General features: G+C 36.9%; 1 protein-coding gene across 5 annotated transcripts in view; it reads left to right on the forward strand.

The window, feature by feature from the left end:
• Positions 1-21,838, forward strand: part of STRN3 (striatin 3) — a 131,024-nt gene that overhangs the window by 61,669 nt on the left and 47,517 nt on the right. For all 5 annotated transcript variants that reach the window (XR_001889926.1, XM_017895875.1, XM_017895877.1 and 2 more), the window contains exons 2-6: positions 2,421-2,524; positions 2,966-3,039; positions 7,738-7,819; positions 11,040-11,213; positions 20,797-20,926. Coding sequence is in view for 4 of the 5 variants with exons in the window: in XM_017895875.1 (XP_017751364.1) it covers positions 2,421-2,524; positions 2,966-3,039; positions 7,738-7,819; positions 11,040-11,213; positions 20,797-20,926 (564 nt within the window). In the remaining variant the exon portion in view is untranslated. The remainder of the gene's footprint in view (positions 1-2,420; positions 2,525-2,965; positions 3,040-7,737; positions 7,820-11,039; positions 11,214-20,796; positions 20,927-21,838) is intronic.

Here is a 21,838-nt window from a genome sequence, read left to right on the forward strand (position 1 = left end):
TTTTTTTGAGGCGGAGTCTCGCTCTGTCGCCCGGACTGGAGTGCAGTGGCCGGATCTCAGCTATCTCAGCTCACTGCAAGCTCTGCCTCTCGGGTTTACGCCATTCTCCTGCCTCAGCCTCCCGAGTAGCTGGGACTACAGGCGCCCGCCACCTCGCCCGGCTAGTTTTTTTTGTATTTTAGTAGAGACGGGGTTTCACCGTGTTAGCCAGGATGGTCTCGATCTCCTGACCTCGTGATCCGCCCGTCTCGGCCTCCCAAAGTGCTGGGATTACAGGCTTGAGCCACCGCGCCCGGCCCAGATTTTTGTAATGGTAATTTTAGAACGTTTATTAATTCTGAAAATTGAGAGTTACATAATTGTTCTATAGTATGGGCTTAGTGGTTTTTAGAAACAACAACAACAACAACAACAAACAGCCAATACAGGGAGAAAACCCTAGTCAGAATCTTTCTTGAAAGTGTATAACGAATTTGACATCTTTTCCCTTTGCTCCATAACTTGATAGAGAGTAAGTGCTGTTCTTTTCTTCAGGATCATAGACTATTAGGTTCTGAACCTTTATTATTCCTCCTAGTGCTTTTTTAAAATTTTGAAAATATGTATTTATAAGTGTCATATAGCTGTTTATTTGATTTTTTCTTTAATTTTTTAAAAAATTTTATTTTGTAGAGGCAGGGTCTTGCTGGTCACCCAGGCTAGAGGGCAGTGATGTGATCATAGCTCACTCTAGCCTCACTCCTGGGCTCAAGCGATTCTCCTGCTTCAGCCTGCCAAGTAGCTAAGACTACAGGAGCATGCTACCACGCCTGGCTAATTATTGATTTTTTGGTACAAACAGGGTCTCGCTGTGTTGCCAAGGCTGGTCATGAACTCTGTAGCTGTTTATAGCATTTCAGGTGTTATGAAGTTGTAGATAATTTTACACAAATTTTTTTTAGGGTAACAGTTTTTTTGATGACAGCAGTTATTTATTAGGTGTTTTTATTAGTTGTTTTGGTTTAGCTGGTGTCCTTGGCTAGTATATTTGTCTTGTAGAAATCAACACATCCTGACTAAAATTTTAACAACAGTTTAGCTTACTAAATAGCTTTCTTTCTCATACTGAACAAATGCACCTGTATCATCACTGCAAGAACATTCTACCTCTTGTGAAAATTAGTTTTTTGTGAATGTGTGGATAATAACAAATGTCTTCAGACAGATGCCAGTCTCTTTCAACATTATTCTTTAGTGTGAGGTGGTTAAAGGAGGCTGACATATAGGGGAGGGCTAGAAAAGGCAGAGAATTGCCTTTTCAGAAAATAAGGATAAAAGGCACTTAAGGAAAAAAATTCTCTCACAGTGGAAAAGTGACAGTAGAAAGCAATGAGGTAATGGAATGTATGGTGGCCTTACTTAAACTATTTGTATTACCATGGCATTTATCATTTCAAGAATTAAAACAGAATTTGGAGTGGGGTGTTACAATGGAAAGATTATAAATTTTCATTTTTCTCTTTTTTTTTTTTTTTCTTTCGAGATGGAGTCTCGCTCTGTTGCCCGGGATGAAATGTAGTGGCGCTATCTTGGCTCACTGCAACTTCCGCTTCCCAGGTTCAAGCGATTCTCCTGCCTTAGCCTTCCAGGTAGCTGGGATTACAGGCACCTGCCATCATGCACAGCTGATTTTTGTATTTTTGTAGAGATGGGGTTTCACTGTGTTGGCCAGGGTGGTCTTGAACTCCTAACCTCTGGCACACGTCGGCCTCCCAAAGTGCTGGGATTACAGGCATGAGTCACGTGCCCAGCTCAGATGATAAATTTTTTAGTATTTCAAGAAAAGCTTTTGAAGTAATCTGTTTTTTGAAATAATATCTCACTTTCTGACATATTTATCTGTTTGTGAACATGTTTTCAGTTCTTTGTGAATTGTATATTAGGAATTAGGTGCCATTTTATGTGTATTTTCTTTCAAGGTCATGTGAAGGTGAAATATTAATATTAGGAATCTTAAGGATTATAAACTAGCTAATTTATAGTTATCTTTATTTTAAAAGGAATGTGTTAGATCTAACAGAAAGTTTGGCCATTTTATGAGTTTTTTTGTTTGTTTGAGACAGAGTCTTCTCAGCTTCGAGTAGCTAGGACTGTGGGCACACACCACTATACCTGGCCAATTTTTAAAATTTTTTGTAGAGATGAGGTCTCGCTATGTTTCATAGGCTGGTCTAAAACTCCTTGTCTCAAGAAATCCTACTGCCTTGGCCTACCAAAGTGCTGAGATTATAGGTGTGAGCCATTGCCTGGCCCATTTTTATGAATTTAAAATCTTGATATCGTGAGTCGAGGGCAAAGTTTGCGTTTATTGTTTTCCATTTTTCAGTTTCCTATATATGGTTAAGGGAAAATGTAAATAAATGCATCTTTTATATTTTTAGGCCCGGATTGCCTTTCTGCAAGGAGAAAGAAAAGGTCAAGAGAACCTGAAGAAGGACTTAGTAAGAAGAATAAAGATGTTAGAGTATGCATTAAAACAAGAAAGGTATGTGTGCGTCATTTTGTTCCATGAATAAAGTAGAACAATAGTGTACTCATGTATACCATTGTACTCTGTATTTGGCAGCTTTTTTTGAAAGGTACAAATCCTTGCCCAAGTACATGATGCTATCATGATTTGATTCGTACTTGGGGAAAAAAGGCAAAAGAGATTAAGATAATTGATTTGAAATGTGTTTTGTTACAGAATCTAAATTTTGGAACTTAAAAAAAAGACAAAGGATAATTGATCTTTTTTTAACTTTTGGGTATGTGTTACTTGGGAAACTTACATTTTTTTCTTTTACAGCAATAGAGTCTTCAACGTTCTTTGCAAACAAAGTTTAAAGAAACAAACATTCATATTATGTTTTGTTATTGGAATAATATAAAACAAGAGTGACAAAAGGAAGAAGTTATTATTACTAATTTGTGATTAAATTTTCAGGGCAAAATATCACAAATTAAAATATGGCACGGAACTGAACCAAGGTGACTTGAAAATGCCAACCTTTGAGTCAGGTAAACTTGATTCTTCTGTTACTTTTTTTTTTTTTAATTCGTTTTTTATATAACAGACATGTTCTCTTTACCCACATTTTGGTTTGATAATATTAGAGAATGACTATTGTAAACTGTCTGGAATTTGGGGAAAAATATTAAATGAATAAAAATAAATAGTTTTATGTACATCTTAATCCTGAGGCGACTTGTCTTATCCTTAAGTTGAAATCTATGTAAAAGTGTGGTTGCATTTATGGTAGTAATTTGAGCTGAAAGGTAAGGAAGTTTAGGTATTATAGTAAATTTTAAAATTTACTTAATTGTTTTGAGTTCAATATTAAGTACATAGAACTTGGCAGAAACACACACCATACATACAATTTGCAGTTGATTTATTTTTTAATCTTTAACACTTTCAGTCTTAGCAGTAGAACTTTATTAGAGCTTCCGTTTGTTATCATATATATAAAATTAAGAGACCAAGATGGGAGTGGCATAGGTTTTCTTTGACCTGGCTTTTCAGTGGTTATGAAGGCTTATTCTGATGCCAGGAAACTATATTAGAATCTCCTCCTTGGAAAAAGCAAAAATCGGGAACAGAAACATGGAAGGTCTATTTGTTCCGAGCCATGATTATTATAGTCGTCTCTTTGCAGTTAAAGGAGTAGAGTGACTTCACGTGACTTCAACCAGAAAAATACCTTGGTTAATTCAGAGCTTTTTTTTTTTTTTTTTTTTTTTGACTCATTTTTATTCTCCCAGTATGTGCTAGAATATCAGAAAATAAGCAGGCAATTTCTAGAACTGTAGGGCTGTGGTCTGTGTAAAGAAGGGAGGCTAGTTTTAAACCACGTTGTATACCTGCAGTAGAGGCTAGCAGAGTCAGAATTGGCTAGGTGGTCGCCAGTGGAACAGTTTGGTATAAGCCACCGATAAATCCTTTTTTCTTGTGCAACGTGAAATTGCTGGGCAAGAACAAGAGTCACCTAAATATTAAAAGTTCCTCAAGTTGAGGAATAAAATAATATCCAAGTATTTTCTTTACAGGACACACAATAACAGCGAAGTAAAATATTTTCAGTTATGTAGAAAAATTTGTCAGGGTGTTTAGTGGAAAACCAAGCAAAGGGATGGGCAAAAATACATCGTGTGAACAAAATATTATAGAATTATTTACGTCAGAGTATATATGGAGATAATATTAAATGAAACAGTGTGGCCTTTTATATACCCAGTATGGGAAAGAAAATGTACAAAATACTGATTTGATCAAAGTAGAAGATGTGTGAGTATTTATACCCCTCTCTCAATAAAATAAATAGATATAGCCTAAACCTAACATTATAAACAGGTTATATTCAAATATAAAAGAGTTCCCTTTCTTCTACATTTAGAAAATAGACGGTCAGATAGAATAATGGGCAAAAGACTTAAAAAGACACACCATAGAAGAGGATATATAAATGGCCAATAAAAATATGAAATGTTGCTTGATTTTTATTAGTTATTAAGAAAATACAACTTAAAACCACAATGGAATATAATTAGACACTGACCAGAATGGCTAAAATGCAAAAGAGTCAGTATCAAGTGTTGAGGATGTGGAGTAACCAGAATTCGTAGACATTGGTGTTAGGATTATAAATGGATAATGCTGCTCTGAAAGTGACTTGACACTGTGACTATTACTAAAGAGGGTATAACATACATATCCTAGGCCAGGTGCAGTGGCTCACTCCTGTAATCCTAGCATTTTGGGAAGCCGAGGCATTGGATCACTTGATCCCAGGAGTTCAAGACCAGCCTGGACAATATGGCGAAACCTCATCTCTATAAAAAATACAAAAATTACCCAGGCTTGGTGTTGCATGCCTGTAGCCCAGCATTTAGGGGGCTGAAGTAGGAGGATTGCATGAGCCCGGGAGCTCAAGGCTACAGTGAACTTTGTTCATACCACTCTACTCCCTCTTGGATGACAAAGTGAGACCCTGTCTCAAAAATATTTATATATATACCCTATGATCCAGTAACTCCACTCCTCAAAAGGCATATATATGTTCATCATGAAGCTTGTGTAAGAATGTTCATAGCCTCATTATTTACAGTGAAAATCTAGAAAAAACTAGAACAGTCTTCAGAATTAGAATAAGTGGATAAGTACATTGTGATATGTTAGCATAATAGAATGCTGTTTAGCAACAAAAGTGAGCAAACTGAAACTGAATGTGACAACATGGTTTAATCACATAAAACTGAAAATTGAAGAAATTATTATATCATATTCAAAAATCTCAGTAATTTTAGAAATCAAGATATAGCGTTCATACCCTTTTTGGAGTGGCTAGTGACTGCAGGGCACAAGGAAGGCTTTTGGGGATGCTGATAGTGTTTTGTTTCTTCATCTAGGTACTGGTTACATGGGCGTGTTCAAAAATTCCTTGAGCTATATACACTTGATGTACTTCAAGAATATCCTTAGCAACATTATTTATAATAGAACATGGAAACTAATTTCAACATTAAGGGGATTGGTTAATAGGTATATGTTTTCTGTAGAATATTATGCAATCATTTTTTGTGTTAATCTATATTGCCATACAGAGAATGTTCAAGGTACATTTAGTGTCAGAAGCAGATTATAGTGCAGTATATACATTGGCACATTTTTTAAAAGGGTGGGGTTATAGTATGTATATTTTCAGGTAGAAAATATGAAATGATAAACACTAAAGCACTGCCAGTTGTTAACTCTTGGTAATAGGGTTTTAGGCAGTTGTATTTCTTCTTTTTTTTAGTATTTTTTTCTCTAGTGATTATGTGTTATATGTAATTTTAAAATGTTATAAACAGAAAAATCAGCAGGGCGACTATTTGAAATAATTATTTCTGGAAATCAAAGAAATGCTTACTTTTGGGGTAGAATAAGAAGTGTTTTTTGGTTTTTTTGAGACACGGTCTCACTCTGTTGCCCAGGTTGAAGTGCAGTGGTGTGATCTTGGCTCACTGCAATCTCTGTCTCCCAGGCTCATGCAGTCCTCCCACCTCAGCCTCCCAAGTAGCTGGGACTACAGGCATGTGCCACCATGCCTGGCTAATTTTTGTATTTTTTGTAGAGATAAAGTTTTGACCTGTTTCCCAGACTGATCTTGAACCCCTGGGCTCAAGCGACCCACCTGCCTGTCCTCCCAAAATGCTGGGATTGCAGACCTTAGCCACTCTTCCCAGCTAGAGGTATTAATAATTGGATTGTTAGGGTTAGAGAAATAATGTCTGAAGAGGATATTTGAATCACTACCTGCTAGGTACTTAGTGACTTTGAGGAGCTTAGGAGCCTCACAGAGTCCTCAACATTCAGTATGAGGGTTGATCTTCTAAGTCCCTCTCTTCTTCTTTACTGTGTCTTTATGTTAATAATGGGAACTTATGGGGAAATATTTCTGTGATATAAATGTCAATAGTTTTAAATTTTGTTCTGGAGATGCTTGTTGAGAGATTAATCTGAATCATACTATTAAACTCTTTTTTTTTTTTTAAGACACAGTCTTGCTCTGTCACCCAGGCTGTAGTGCAGTGGTGCAATCTTGGCTCACTGTAACCTCCACCTCCTGGGTTCAAGCCAATCTTTTACCTCAGCCTCCCGAGTAGATGGGATTACAGGCATGTGCCTCCATGCCTGGTTAATTTTTGTATTTTTGCTAGAGACAGGGTTTCACCATGTTGCTCAGGCTGGTGTTGAACTCCCATGCTCAAGTGATCTGCCCACCTCAGCCTCCCAAAGTGCTGGGATTACAGGCGTGAGCCACTGCACCTGGCCTAAACTCTTTTTTAAAAAAATGTGTACACTTTGTTATCTGAAAATAAAATATGACTCTTTACCTATAGTAAAAACTCTTTTCTGGTTTAATTTTAGTTCTAAAAAAGGAACTTAGCTAGATGAAGTCCTGTGATGTAGACTTAAGGTCCACTGATACAGACCCCAAATTAAGGTATTCAGTATTTTTATGTATGTCTAATATCTTAACAGTGTTGATTTTGAATAGCTCATATAATACAGCTTTTTAATTTCAAAGGCAATCGACTCAGCAGAATTCTAGTAGTTAAAAAAAATTAAATTGCCAAGCATGGTGGTTTACACCTGTAATCCCAGCACTTTAAGAAGTTGAGGCGGGTGGATCGCTTGAGCCTAGGAGTTTGAGACCAGATTGGGCAACATGGCAAAACCTCATCTCTTCAAAATACAAAAATTAGCTGGGTATGGTGGTACATGCCTGTGGTCCCAGCTGCTCGAGAGGCTGAGGTGGGATCTCTGGAGCCCAGGGAAGTCGAGACTGCAGTGAACCGAGATGGTGCCACTGTACAACAGCCTGGGTGACAGAGTGAGACCCTGTCTCAAAAAGGAAAAAGGAAGAAAGAAAAAAGAAATCAGTTCTAATAATATTTTATCTCCTGTTCGTTTGATTTTTGAATCCTTGATACTAATAAAGTACACTTGGGTTTTCCCTGTTTTAAAATGGGGATGTAGTACCTAAGTCATTGGGTTATTAGGACAAACACATTTAAAATGAGTGACCCACAGTTAATACTTAGATAAAAGTTTTCCTGTCCTTTATAAAATATTTAGGTATGTTTTTATGGGAATTTATGCCTAAGAAAACTTTGGCAGTATTTTCAGGAGTTGAAATAATGTATGTAAAACCTTTTTTTCTTAATTTTTAGAAGAAACCAAAGACACAGAGGCTCCCACAGCACCTCAGAATAGCCAGTTAATGTGGAAGCAAGGCAGACAGCTTTTAAGACAGTGAGTAATTATTTATTTTCAGCTTTCTTTAAGGATCTAGGTATGAAAGTGTTTATATTGGATCAATTTACAAGTAAAAAATTATATTGGGACAATGTGTATGTTTTTTGTATTGCTGCTTTTTTGTTGTGAGATGCTTGGATCTTTTTAAAAGTTTGTTTGCTCTGAGTTTCAGGATGATGTTGTCTTCTTACTTGCAGGGTAGAATGTCTAAAAGACTGGATGACTTGAGCAGAATAAAAACAATACAGAATTCATACTTCCTAGAGTCCTCCATTCCTGTCAGTGCAGAATTCACACATTTCTTTTCAGTGGGGGTGTGACTGGTCTAGAAAATGAATTTAGTTGAATTAATCTGAAACTTTTCAGAAGTGGATTGCCAAATTTTCCTTTTAGTTGAATTTTTAAGGAGCTTTTTTGAATTTTGACTTACTTGGTGTATTGGAAGTATTTCTCTGACAAATCTTGTTTTTTGTCTTTCATGTATTATTTTCCTTATATTTTGAAAATTTTGAAATTTGTGTCCTACTGATATCCTGGGTGATTTTCAGTTATTCAGCCTTTTTTACTCTAGGTATCTTTACCTTCACCCTTAATCTTGTAGAACTGCCTTTAGAATATTTCATAGTCTGGACAGTCATCATGCATTCCACCTCTGACCACTGTGTTATTTGCCCTCTGACTTTACCATGATTTTTAAATCCTTAACTATATCATTTTTCTCATTAGCTCTTCTACCTATGGTTGCTTTTATTTTATTTCTGTTTCCCTAGCTCCAGCTTAGACTCCATAATTGATCACCCTTATCTAGTACCCTTAATTTTCTTGCTGCCCACTGCTTACCACTTCCTCACCAGTCATTTTACTAACTTTACCTGAAAAGCTCTAGCCCTAGTTCATTCTGTCTGCCTCTTTCTAGTTAACTCTTGGATAAAAACTATAAAATCATGTGAATACTGTTACGTATTCATAGTTTCCTGTCCAAACATTTCAGAGAACCTTTTTCCATAACCCTTGGCCACCCCCTGCTTCCATTGTCCTCAGTGGATATTCTGAACTTTTACCATATCTCAGCCCATTCTTCTTTATGTCATTAAAGCACTTCAGGCTCTGCTTCATGGAAAATATGAAGGCTGTCAGGTGACAATTCCCTTAACACTTTCCTTTCTGTAAATGTATTTTTTTTTTTTTTTTTTTTTTTTTTTTGAGACGGAGGCTCTCCTTATAAGTGACTAAAATATGAAGGAAAGAATAGATTATTGATTGGAAGGATGCTGGATAACTAGCAGAATTGAAGGAAATAGTGAACAACCAAATGTCAGGAAGTGAAGAGCTAGGGTAGCTTGGAGGCCGTCTCAGACTGGAAACTCTAAAGACATTCTTACTTGATTTTCTACCCTTCTCTGTCTCAGGTTTATTCTTCTGAAAACCACTTTTTTCTGTATGTCAGAGAATACTCTGTATTGTCCTGACTGATCAAATAATTGCCCATGAGTCCTGACTGATGCAATAATTGCCAATTCATACCTGGGTTGTATAAGATCTTGGCAGTTCATTCAGACCAAATGGTTAGAGTATGATGGGAGCTGTTCTCCCCAAGAGAGGACTGCATTTTTTAGAAGAAAAGTGAGGACAGCTCTTCTGGACAGTAGAGAAATCACTTGGACAGTATTCCTCTCATAAATGCCTAATCCCGTTGCCTGATTTACAATTTGGTCTCTTGCCACCTTTATCTTTCCCTGTGACTTTGTAGCCAAACTTGTTAAGGGTAGTTTATCTCCATAGTCTGCCTTCTTGTTCATTTGTCAGCTGTCTATCTGTTTTCCATTTTGACGTTTCTCTGAAGCAGCTATCACAAACATATTCAAGAGACCTTTTTATTATAATTGGTATCTTGGAAAATTTGACATTATTCTTTCTTGAAACTTTTATTTTGCTTCCATGACAGCACTCTCTGCTATCATTTTTTTCCTCTAATTTCTCAAATATTTTCATTTTCCTTTGAGTTTTTATTATGATTCTAGTCCTTTGGATGTTTGTATACCCAGACTTTCTGTCCTTATTTATGGTTATTCTCTTAGTGACTTCATTTAAATCCATGGCTTCAAATATTACCAAAGATTAATGACCCAAATCTGTAGACCCAGGCCAGTCTCTTCTGAGCTTTTGATTTGTATCATCCATGTGCCTAATAAACATTGTCGCTTGTATTTTTTTTATAGACACTATATGGTTGTCTGATAGGTACTCTGTAAAGTTGATTCTGACTCTATATAATATTTTTGAATGTACCCATCATCTGACCATCCAAGCTAGGAACCTCAAAATTGTGCAAAGTTCTTACTTGGTTTTTCATTCTATTTCCACATGTATTTGTGCATCATGTCAGAAAGATTATATCTTCTTATTTTTCTCACATTTATTCTTTCTCCATTTTACTTTTGCTGTGTTAGTGTCCTGATCTAGTCTTTTAGCATTCACCTAAAATCTTTTGTTCTTCTGCCAGCAGTATTTAAGGTTTCTTTTAAGCATCCTTCATTACCCTCTTAAATACTTTAATTTGTCACAAAGCCATTCACAACTCATTATCTTTGTATCATCACCTAGTCCTTTTCTTCTTTTCCAGTCTCATCTTAGATCCTAGGTTAAGTTCCTTGTTTAGATATAGTGAAAGATTGAAAATCACAGGACTAGAGGAGTGCTATGAGATCTTAGATCCTAGAAGGAGAATTAATGTGTTCATCAATCTCTAGTTAACAACCCCAGGTTTAAACTTAGTATATCTGTGTGCCAAGATTGAGTTCTATTCATTCTTTACTGCTCCTTGGAAATTAAAAAATGTATGTGTGTGTGTTGTGTTTGTGTGTATAAATTTAAAAATGTGTGTGTGTGTAAATTTAAAAAATGTGTGGTTCTGTGTGTATGGAAATTTGAAGATGTATGTGTGTGTACATAATCCTAAAAGCATTTTAAGACTTCTTGGGTTTTGAGATAATTGGCTCTTAATCAGTGTTAACCATACTATATGCTTTTTAATTTAAATTTTCGTTTGTAATTGGTATCGTTCTCTTAGAACTGGAACTAGTCTGTAGAGAAGAAAGATACTGAGACAAAGGGAGAGCATGTTTTATAGGATTATGGGTTTTTCTAAAATTGATACGATTTTGAGTCTGGCAAATGTTAACAATATGTGGATTTTAATATTTGTTTTCTCTTACAGGTATCTTCAGGAAGTAGGTTATACAGATACAATATTAGATGTACGGTCTCAGCGGGTAAGGTCATTACTTGGACTATCTAATTCAGAACCAAATGGATCAGTAGAAACAAAGAATTTAGAACAGATCCTGAATGGAGGTGAATCTCCTAAGCAAAAGGGACAAGAAATAAAAAGGTATGATTTATACTTAACATAGTTTATATAATGGATATTATGAATATTATTAGTTAATCTGTTTAGCTCCTTGTTACTGCCATTAACAATTTTTTTTTTTTTTTGGATACGGAGTTTTGCTCTTGTCGCCTAGTCTGAAGTGCAATGGCGCGATCTCGGCTCAGTGCAACCTCTGCCTCCCAGGCTCAAGCAGTTCTCCTGCCTCAGCCTCCTGAGTAGCTGGGATTACAGGCACCCACCACCACCCCTGGCTAATTTTTTGTATTTTTCGTTGAGACGGGGTTTCACCTCATTGGCCAGTCTGGTTGCCAACTCCTGACCTCAGGTGGTCCACCTGCCTTGGCCTCCCAAAATGCTGGGATTACAGGTGTGAGCCACCACGCCCAGCTGCTATTAACCATTTTTAAAACAAACCGAGTTCAGAGTTAAAGACCTAGCCATCTCCTATCCCACTCCATGGTACCATGGGCAAATAAATTTTCTAAATTTTCTATTTAATGGCTTTTAAAATTTATCTATGTTAAGTTGGTATTTGTTTGTTTTTTGAGTCAGGGTCTGGCTTCATTGCCCAGGCTGGAGTGCACTGGTATGCTGCTGGCTCATTGCAGCCTCTGACTCCCATGCTCAAGTGATCTCCCACCTCAGCCTCCTGAGTTGCTCAGATTCCAGGCATGCACCACTATGCCCAGCTAATTTTTAAAAATTTTTTGTGGAGACGGGTTCTTGCTCTGTTGCCCAGGCTGGTCTCAAACTCCTGGCCTTAAGCAGTCCGCCCACCTCAGCCTCCAAAAGTGCTGAGATTACAGGCATGAGCCACCGTACCCAATCTGTTAAATTTTGATAACAAGAGAATGACTGTAGTTCAAAATTGGTGCAGAATCAGATTTGAGGCTGATTTCATGTAGTTCAGAGCTATTTTAACATCCTTATTTTAAAATATTCGCTAGAAAAATTTATTTTTCTATATTAATTATAATGCTACTCTCACTAGAATGAGCAATGGTTATTTAGACACTAGTGTGAAAGAAACAAGGCTTTTCTTTGTGTTTGGATTCAGAAAGCTACCAGATAAAAACATTTATTGAAATATAATTTACATATCATAAAATTTACCCATTAAAAAATACAATGTAATAGTTTTTAGAATACTTACAGAATCGTTCAGCTATCACTACAATCTAAGTTTAGAACATTTTCATCACCCCTAAAAGAAACCCCGTACCCATTAGGTGGCTACTCTCCATTTTCCCCTATCTCCCAACCCCGGGCTACCACTCATCTACTCTCTGTCTCTGTAGATTTGTATATTCTGGATATTTCATATAAGTGGTCTTCTGTGAGTGGCTTCTTTCACTTAGCATATTTTCAAGGTTTATACATGTTATAGCATGCATCAGTGCTTCATTCCTTTTTATTTCCAAGTAATATTCCCTTATGGATATACTACATTTGGTTTGTGTTTCTTTTTTATTTCATTATTATTGTTATTATTTTTGAGACAGGTCTTACTCAGTTCTCCAGACTGGAGTACAGTGATGTGATCACAGCTCACTGAAGCCTCGCTTCCTGGGCTCAGGTGACCCTCCCACCTCAGCCTCCCGAGTAGCTGGGACCACAGGTTCACAACACCATGCGTGGCTAATTTTTGTAGAGACGGGGTTTTGCCATGTTGCCCAGGTCTTGAACTCCTGGGCTCAAGCAGTCTGCCCTCCTTGGCCTTCCAAAGTGCTGGGATTACAGGCCTCAGCCACCACACCCGGCCTTCATTATGTGTTTCTTATACAGGTGAAGGGTATGTGGGTTGGTTCCAAGTTTTGGACTAATGAAGAAGATTGAGGACCTGCCAAACTCTTTTCCAAGGTAGTTGCACTATTTTACCTTCCCACCAGCAGTACTAAAAGGATACTGATTTCTCCACATCCTCATCAACACTTGTTACTGTCTAACAGATACGCTTTTGATTAATATAGACTTGATAAATACAAGGAGTTAAGCATTTTTACCGTGAGACGTTACCCTGAGTAACATAGGTTAGAAAGACAAAGAAAATGAGAAAAAAACCAGATGAGTTCATTGAGGTCATTTAGAGCTTAGTAAATAAATAATGTGTATAGTTTATAAACATTATTTCATGCCCTAGATGTATTTTATGATACTGTGCGGCTATCTAAAATATATTCTGGTCAACTGGGTGCAGTAGCTCTTGTCTATAATCCCAGCACTTTGGAAGGCTGAGGCAGGTGAATCACTTGAGGTCAGGAGTTTGAGACTAGTCTGTTCACCAACATGGTGAAACCCCATCTCTACTAAAAATACAAAAATTAGCTGGGCGCATGCTTGTAATCCCAGCTACTTGGGAGGCTGAGGTGGGAGGATTGCTTGAACCAGGAGGCGAAGGTTGCAGTGAGCTGAGATCATGCCATTGCACTCCAGCCTGGGTGACAGAGCGAGACTCCATCTCACAAAAAAAAAAAAAAAAATGTGTGTGTATATATAAATATATCTATATATACACATAACACATATATATATCTATATATGCACACACACGTATGTGTATGCGTATTTTTTTTCTGTAAGGTTAAAAATTAAGCCTTTGATTTAGAGTTTTTATTTCTGGGAAACGACTATTAAAGTCAGTTTGACATCAAATAGAGTCCTTATTTTCTATACTGTGATTTCAGGAAACGTAGAGTGCTTTGTAGCATAAGAGAAAAGCAGAAATATTGTCAAGTATTTTAGCCAAACTGGTCACCCACGTGGTTCATAGAATTTATAAATATTTTACAGCAATAGAGGTTTGCTATACCACCAGTGACTCTGAATCTGAATCAAAGATCCTTTCGTTTTTTTCCCCCTCACTCTTAGTATCATCTTACAAAGATCCTTGATAAACCGTATCTTCTCCTTGTAAAGCTTCTTGTTTTTGCAAAATTAAGATTTTGATTTTTTTTGGGAGTTTGTGTGCGTTCCTGTATGTTAAACACATAACATGAGATCTGCCCTCTCAACAAACTTTAAAGTGTGCAATTTTGTTAACAGAGGTACAATGTTGTACAGCAGCTCTCTGGAACTTTTTCATCTGGTATGACTGGAAACTATAACTTTTGAACAGCAGCTCCCCATTTCCTCCTCCCTCCGACCCCTGGCAACCCCTATTCTACTTTGTGTTTCTGGGTTTGATTGCTTTAAGTACCTCATGATTGGACTCATGCAATGCTTGTCCTTCTGTGATTAGCTTATTTTACTTAGCATAATGTCCTCACGGTTCATTCATGTTGTCACATATGACAGGATTTCCTTCTTTTCATAACTAACGATATTCTAATGTACCCATATACCACATTTTCTTTATTTCTTTACCTGTTGATGGACATTTAGGTAATAGTTGTTTGTTTATTTGCTTAGTGTTGTTTTGAATGGTGTCTTGCCCTGTTGCCCAGGCTGGAGTACAGTGGCACAATCAACAGCTCACTGCAGCCACAACTTCCCAGGCTCAAGCAGTCCTCCCACTTCATCCTCCAGAGTAGCTGGGACTACAGCCACGCGCCACCACACCTGGCTGGTTTTTTAAGTTTTTGTAGAGATGGGACCTCATTATGTTCCCCAGGCTGATCTTGAACTCCTGGACTCAAGCAACCCTCCTGCCTCAAGCAACCCGCCTTCCTCAGCCTCCTAAAGTGCTAGGATTACAGGCATGAGCCACTGTGCCTGGCCGGAAATAGTTGTTTTAATCAAGGCTTTCTTCTTAACAAGTACACTGACATTTTCTGATTCTGCCCTAATGTAGGTGTGTATGGTTGAGCCATTATTAGGGCCATTTGAAAACCCCTAGCAATAAGAAAATGATATAACATGTGGATCAAGATTTCAGCAAAATGATGCTTATTACATTCTTATTTATAATAGGAGAAAATTAGAAGCAGTCTTAATGTCCAAAAGTAGAGGATGGTAAATTTTAGATTCGTATTTTAAAGGCAATATGCCTAATGGTTAAGAATATGAATTCTGAAGACAGACTGGATTTGAATCCTAACTTAACCACCGGTTACTAGCCGTAACTTTGGACAGGGAACATTACTTTCCTTATTTGTAAAATGAGTATCATAGGATTGATATGAGGAAGGAATGAATTAATGTAAAGCATTTAGAACAATGCCTGGCACACAGTAAGTGTTACATAATTGTTAACTATTAGGAAATATTGTGTATCTAGTTGAAGTGTGACTCCCACCAAGACTAGTGTTTATTAGATGCTACCGAGTGAGTGACACTATTGTATTTCTTGATTTATGGTAGGGATGTTGTGGTTGTATAGTGCATCATAACACAAAGCATCTACTTTATGAGTATCCATTGGGAAAGTTCTCTTAGATCTTATAACTGGGAAAAGTTGTGCTGTTTCTTAATAACTGATCTTATTTACCTTTGAACCTCCAGTTGTTGCTCCCTGCCCACCTCTTTTTTTAACCCTGTTTGGAATCTCAGGGCCAAATTTGTGGGCCTCCTCTAGAAAAGGCATTGACACATTTAGTCTTTTACTTAGCAACCTTACCTTTGGCTTCATTTTATTTACCCTTTCATCTGGATATATTTATTTTTAAGATTCTGTTGTCTTTTAGAATTAGAGAGGGTAGTAAATAAACAGTTGGCAAAGAGAAAATTATCCACAGATGGAGACTTCCATTTTAAATATGGTAGGTTAAAGTCACATTTTACTTGTGTACCTTTCAGAAATTTTGCTAAAAGGACAGTGAAGGGCTTAAGATGCATTAACACAAAAGAACAACAACAAAAAAACAATGACATACAGAAAGAATTAGAGAGTGTACTGTCTGTGAGATAGAGAGAATTTAACAATTTGGAATCCAGAAAGAAAATGGAGGAATGGCAACTGACTGAGTGACCCTGAGAAAGCTTATTAAACATAAGTGCATTTGAGAGTGATAGTATGAAGAAAAGGAACAAGCCAATTCAAGTCACAGAATTCCAGTAAAGCCACAAAGGCTAAGGAATTATATGTATTTGGTGAGGTTTAAATAGGGGTATGAATAGAGAATTGGTTTAAAGTTTATTTAAGAAGCACAGGCTGGGCATGGTGGCTCACGCCTGTAATCCCAGCACTTTGGGAGGCTGAGGTGGGCAGATCACTTGAGATCAGGAGTTTGAGACCAGTCCAGCCAACACGGTGAAACTCCATCTCTACTAAAAGCACAAAAATTAGTCAGGCATGGTGGCAGGCGCCTGTAATCCCAGGTCCTAGGGAGGCTGAGGCATGAGAATTGCTTGAACCTGGTAGGCAGAGGTTGCAGTGAGCCAAGATTGTGCCACTGTACTCCAGCCTGGGCGACAAAGGGAGACTCCATCTTAGGGGGGAAAAAAGTTTAAGAAACACAATGTGTAATCCTCTCTTTCATTTTGTGAAACTGGTTTAATACCACCCCTCCCCTACTCCAAAGAATGGTAGTGTGTTTTCCACCAGTGATTTCTGTTTTCTTAAGAAATAAAACAACTGAAAGATGGGGTTATTGTATTAAATGAAAACAGCAGAGTTGTGTGAAAGTCTCCAGCAGAGCATTGAGATCTCCTGTTTTCTCCTACTGTTTGACTTCCAGTATGTCGGCAGCTTTTATCCCTTACAAGCAAGATATTGAAATCGAATCACATTAATAGGAAAGGCCTAATGGTACTGAAAATTGGGATATGTCAGTGAAATGGCTGGGCCTGTGTCCTATCATGCAGGAGTTAAGTCAGGAGCTTGACAAGACATAGCCATATTCTTAGTCCTTCTGAGCTGCTTTAACAAAATACCATAGACTGAGTAGCGTATAAACAATAGAAATTTATTTCTCACAGCTCAGGAGGTTGGGAAGTCTAAGATCAATGTGTCAGCATGGTTGGGTTCTGGTGAAGACCCTTTTCTGGGTTGCAGACTGCTGACTTCCCACTGGATTTTCACATGGTGGAGAAGGCAGGCTCCTTTGGGCCTCTTTTATAAGAGTACTAATCGTATTCATGAGCACTCTGTCCTCATGACCTAGCCACCTCCCAAAGGCCCACCTGTCAATACCATCATATTGGGGATTAGGTTTCAAAATACGAATTTTGCTGAGGGACACAAACATTCAGACCATGGCAGATTTCAGAGAAGAATAGTGGTAACATCCTTGGAAAACCAGGCAATTAAAAAAAAATCCACACTAGGCAGTTATTTCAGGAAAACTATGTATAAAAGAAAGGAAGTAGAGTCATTGTAATGTGATTTAAATGGAAATATTAATATGTACTTACAATGTAACCATGGAATATTAACATAGCAAAAAGTAAACTGATGTAACTATATTACTGTTATGGGAGGAAGTGTGGATGTGGGATGGAGATTGTGAGGGAACTACGTTTTTATCAAGAAATAGCAATCTAAGCATGTTATTTAGAACAAATAGGGTAAATAACAAAGGAAGCTTCTTTAAAATAAGTTTAAAATGGTTTTCCTATTGTGTAGGAATCAAAGATAGAGAAGAATAGGGCAGGGGACTCTTTTGTTACTCATTGTATGCCTTGTCAATTTATTTAGAACAATTTGGCTTTTTTCTCCTAAGTATTTCCTAGCAAGCAGAACTTCATTTTAGCAACTGCAACAACAGCAGCAACAACAAAAGATTTACGATACTCATGATCCCCAAGTTATTCTTAGCTAACTTCAGTAGAGCCCTAAAAGTTGTCTGACAAACCTTTTCTTTTTCTTCACTGGCTGATTCCTTATTTCATTCTTCAACTCAGCAATTCTTCTAATCTTTTTCTACTCTTTATAAACTCCACTCCAGACTGCGTTCCTTAATTTTAGTCATTCTTATAAGTTTGTGACACTTCCTCATTTTTGTTTTGTTTTTTAGAGACAATTCTCCACTGATCTCTCATGTTTCTAAACATCCTGTGAGCAGAGACACATATTGCCCTTTTATTCTGGACTATCTATTTAAGGATATTTATATAACAACCAACCTTGTAAGATAGAGACAGTCTTCTGGGAAGTCATGCTTACTGTTCAATATAAATGATTCAAGTTCCCTAAGCTCAGAGTTCCTCCGCTATGATTCAAACGAACTGTAAGTGTAACATTTACCCGATTACCTCCTTGCCACCCTTGTGGGACTTGGGCAAAGGAAATTCAGCAAACATGATCCTATTACTTCCTGTGCTCCTGAAGAGAATTCTTGTCTCTGACTCAATTTTATGACTTATTTCAGGATCCATTAAACAGTAATAGGCTAGATTGTTAGCATGAAGGCCGAGAAAAACCTGATACCTTTCACAGTCCATGATCTTTTAATTTTCATTTCCCTAAAGACTAATGATGTTGAGCATCTGTTCATATGCTTATTTGCATTCCACCTATCATTATGATGCAATATCTATTTGAAATATTTCCCCATTTTTTATTGTTTTGTTACTGTTATGGTTTAAGTGTTCTTTATATACCCTTGACACAAGTTTTTCATGAAATATAACTTGCAAATATTTTTTCACAATTTATAAGCTTTTCTTTACATTCTCTTGATGTCTTTCAAAGAGCGAATGTTAATAATTTTAGTGAAATCTGATTGATGAATTCTTGCTTTTATGTGTTCCATTTGACTTTTAAAGCCATACACATATATTGCTGTGATTAAATACAGTTTTTAAAACCCGGAAACAGGAGGCACTCTCACTTTAGAGACAGAAATTTCTATCCAAGGAGCAGGAGTACTTAATTTTTCAAAGTTCAAAACAAATATATCTTTTAAAAAATTCTTTTAAATTATTGTATCATTGATATGCTACTTTTATCAAATGCATTCATTGCCTTTCATTTAATATCCAAATATTAAGTTATATTGTAAATTTTGAGCTGAAAGTACGTTTTGTTCTCGTAGATTTGTGGTTGTTTTTACTAATTTGCATTTGAAAAAACCATCTACATTCATTCATTATACAGTTCCTTTAAACTGTGTGCTAGATTGGGTGGGATATAGTACAACCGATTAACACTCTTCGTTAATGCTATTTTAAAAATATAGTCAGCCCTTTCTCTGTAGGTTCTGCACCTATGGATTCAAAATACCACATTGAAAAAAATGACAATTAAAAAATAAAATAATGCAAATTTAAAAATACTGTGTAACACCTATTTATGTAGTATTTACATTGTATTAGGTATTATAAATAGTCTGGAGATGATTTAAAGTATACTATAGGGAGAATGTGCTTAGGGACTTGAGCATGATAGGGAGGTATGTATCCTAGAACCAATGCCTCATAGAAACCAAGGGACAAGTATAATCTGAATTGTGTTATATGTTTTATTTGGACTAATGGAGTGACCCAATCAGAGAGGGGGGCAAAAACCCTCCCTGAGTTTTATATTATTTTTCTTTTTGTTACCATGTACTCTTAGTAAAGACATTTGAGATAATCTAATTCAGCCCCCACAATTTACAGGTAAAGAAATTGAGGCCAAAAGATATAAATGGTTTGGCCAAATTCAAGCAGCTACTTAGTGGCAGAGCAGAGACTTTTTATGGTGAAAGTCTTTGTTCAGCTGAATTTTCTACTGTTCTGTTGCTGCCTTTATTGTTAAACATTTAAACAACTATATGAACACCTTTTTTTGTGTGTGCATAGAGAAACTCAAATTAGTTAAAAGATTTAGTTAAGTGGATAAAATAGATTGTCCCTATTACCTGTTAAATGAGTGATTCTGCAAGACTTAAAAGTATTTATTTAATAGATTTTTAGTTATTTTTTCTAGCTAAGACAGTCTGTGAAATGGATTGGGATGTTTTATATCTGATTTACTATAAATTTAAATCTGAGCTGCTTGATAAATTATTTTTAAGTTTTTTTTTTGTTTTCATTTTGAGACAGGGTCTTGCTCTGTCACCCATGCTGGAATACAGTGTATAGTCATAGCTCACTGCAGCCTCAACCTCCTGGGCTCAAACAATCCTCCTATCCCAGCCCCCTGAGTAGCTGAGACTATAGGCACATGACACCATACCCAGCTTATTTTTTTTTTGAAGGTGGGTTTCACTATGTTGCCCAGGATGGTCTTAAACTCTAGGCTCAAGCGGTCTCCCCCCATTCATCTCCCAAAGTGCTGGGATTACAGTTATGAAGCACTGTCCCTGGCCCCACCTGATAAACTTTGGTATTTACTGTTTTAGTCCTCAAACATTTAGACCAAACTGTAAGAGGTTGTAGTTATAAGAAAGACTAAGTTTCAGTTGCTCATTTATGATGGCTTTATTTTGAGAACTAATAATATGTGTTTGAGTGTCTAATACTATAGGATTTTATTTTGTTGCAGTAATTACCTAAAATATTTTGTACAATGAACTTTGGAGAAAGTCAGCAGAGAATAATTACTTTTATTTCAGTTGTAGAACATAAATCTTTCAAACTTTTTTTCTTGAATAAAGTCCTCAGACAGTAGGTAGTCATTCAAATCTCTTTAGTTTTAAGAATTGATTTAAAATGGGAACCAGAAAGAAATATTAGAACCAACCATTGGAATAGTTGGATTCATCTTTTTTCCTTTGCACAGGTCTTCTGGTGATGTTCTGGAGACATTCAATTTCTTAGAAAATGCTGATGACAGTGATGAAGAAGAGGAAAATGACATGATTGAAGGCATCCCAGAAGGAAAAGACAAACATCGGATAAATAAACACAAAGTAGGAATTAGCTTTTATATTCTTATTAGCTATATATATATTCATATAGTTGGAATAGGAATTTTTTTGTGTGTGTGTGCTATTACCATTTTTTTAAAATTATACTTTAAGTTCTAGGGTACCTGTGCACAATGTGCAGGTTTGTTAAATATGTATACATGTGCCATGTTGGTGTGCTGCACCCATTAACTCGTCATTTACTTTAGGTATATCTCCTAACGCTATCCCTCCCCACTCCCCCCACCCCACAACAGGCCCCGTTGTGTGATGTTCCCCTTCCTGTGTCCAGGTGTTCTCATTGTTCAGTTCCCACCTGTGAGTGAGAACATGTGGTGTTTGGTTTTCTGTCCTTGTGATAGTTTGCTGACAATGATGGTTTCCAGCTTCATCCATGTCCCTACGAAGGACATTAACTCATCCTTTTTTATGGCTGCATAGTATTCCATGGTATATATGTGGCACATTTTCTTAATCCAGTCTATCACTGATGGGCATTTGAGTTGGTTCCAAGTCTTTGCTATTGTGAATAGTGCTGCATTAAACATACGTGTGCCTGTGTCTTTATAGGTGCATGATTTATAATCCTTTGGGTATATACCTGGTAATGGGATGACTGGATTAAATGGTATTTCTAGTTCTAGATCCTTGAGGAATTGCCACACTGTCTTCCACAATGGTTGAACTAGTTTACAGTCCCACCAACAGTGTAAAAGTGTTCCTGTTTCTCCACATCCTCTCCAGTGCCTGTTGTTTCCTGACTTTTTAGTGATCTCCATTCTAACTGGTGTGAGATGGTATCTCATTGTGGTTTTGATTTGCATTTCTCTGATGGCCAGTGATGATGAGCATTTTTTCATGTGTCTGTTGGCTGCATAAATGTCTTCTTTTGAGAAGTGTCTGTTCATATCCTTT

Source organism: Rhinopithecus bieti, unplaced genomic scaffold (assembly GCF_001698545.2).
Source record: "Rhinopithecus bieti isolate Rb0 unplaced genomic scaffold, ASM169854v2 scaffold_21703, whole genome shotgun sequence".
NCBI classification, from domain to species: Eukaryota; Metazoa; Chordata; class Mammalia; order Primates; family Cercopithecidae; genus Rhinopithecus; species Rhinopithecus bieti.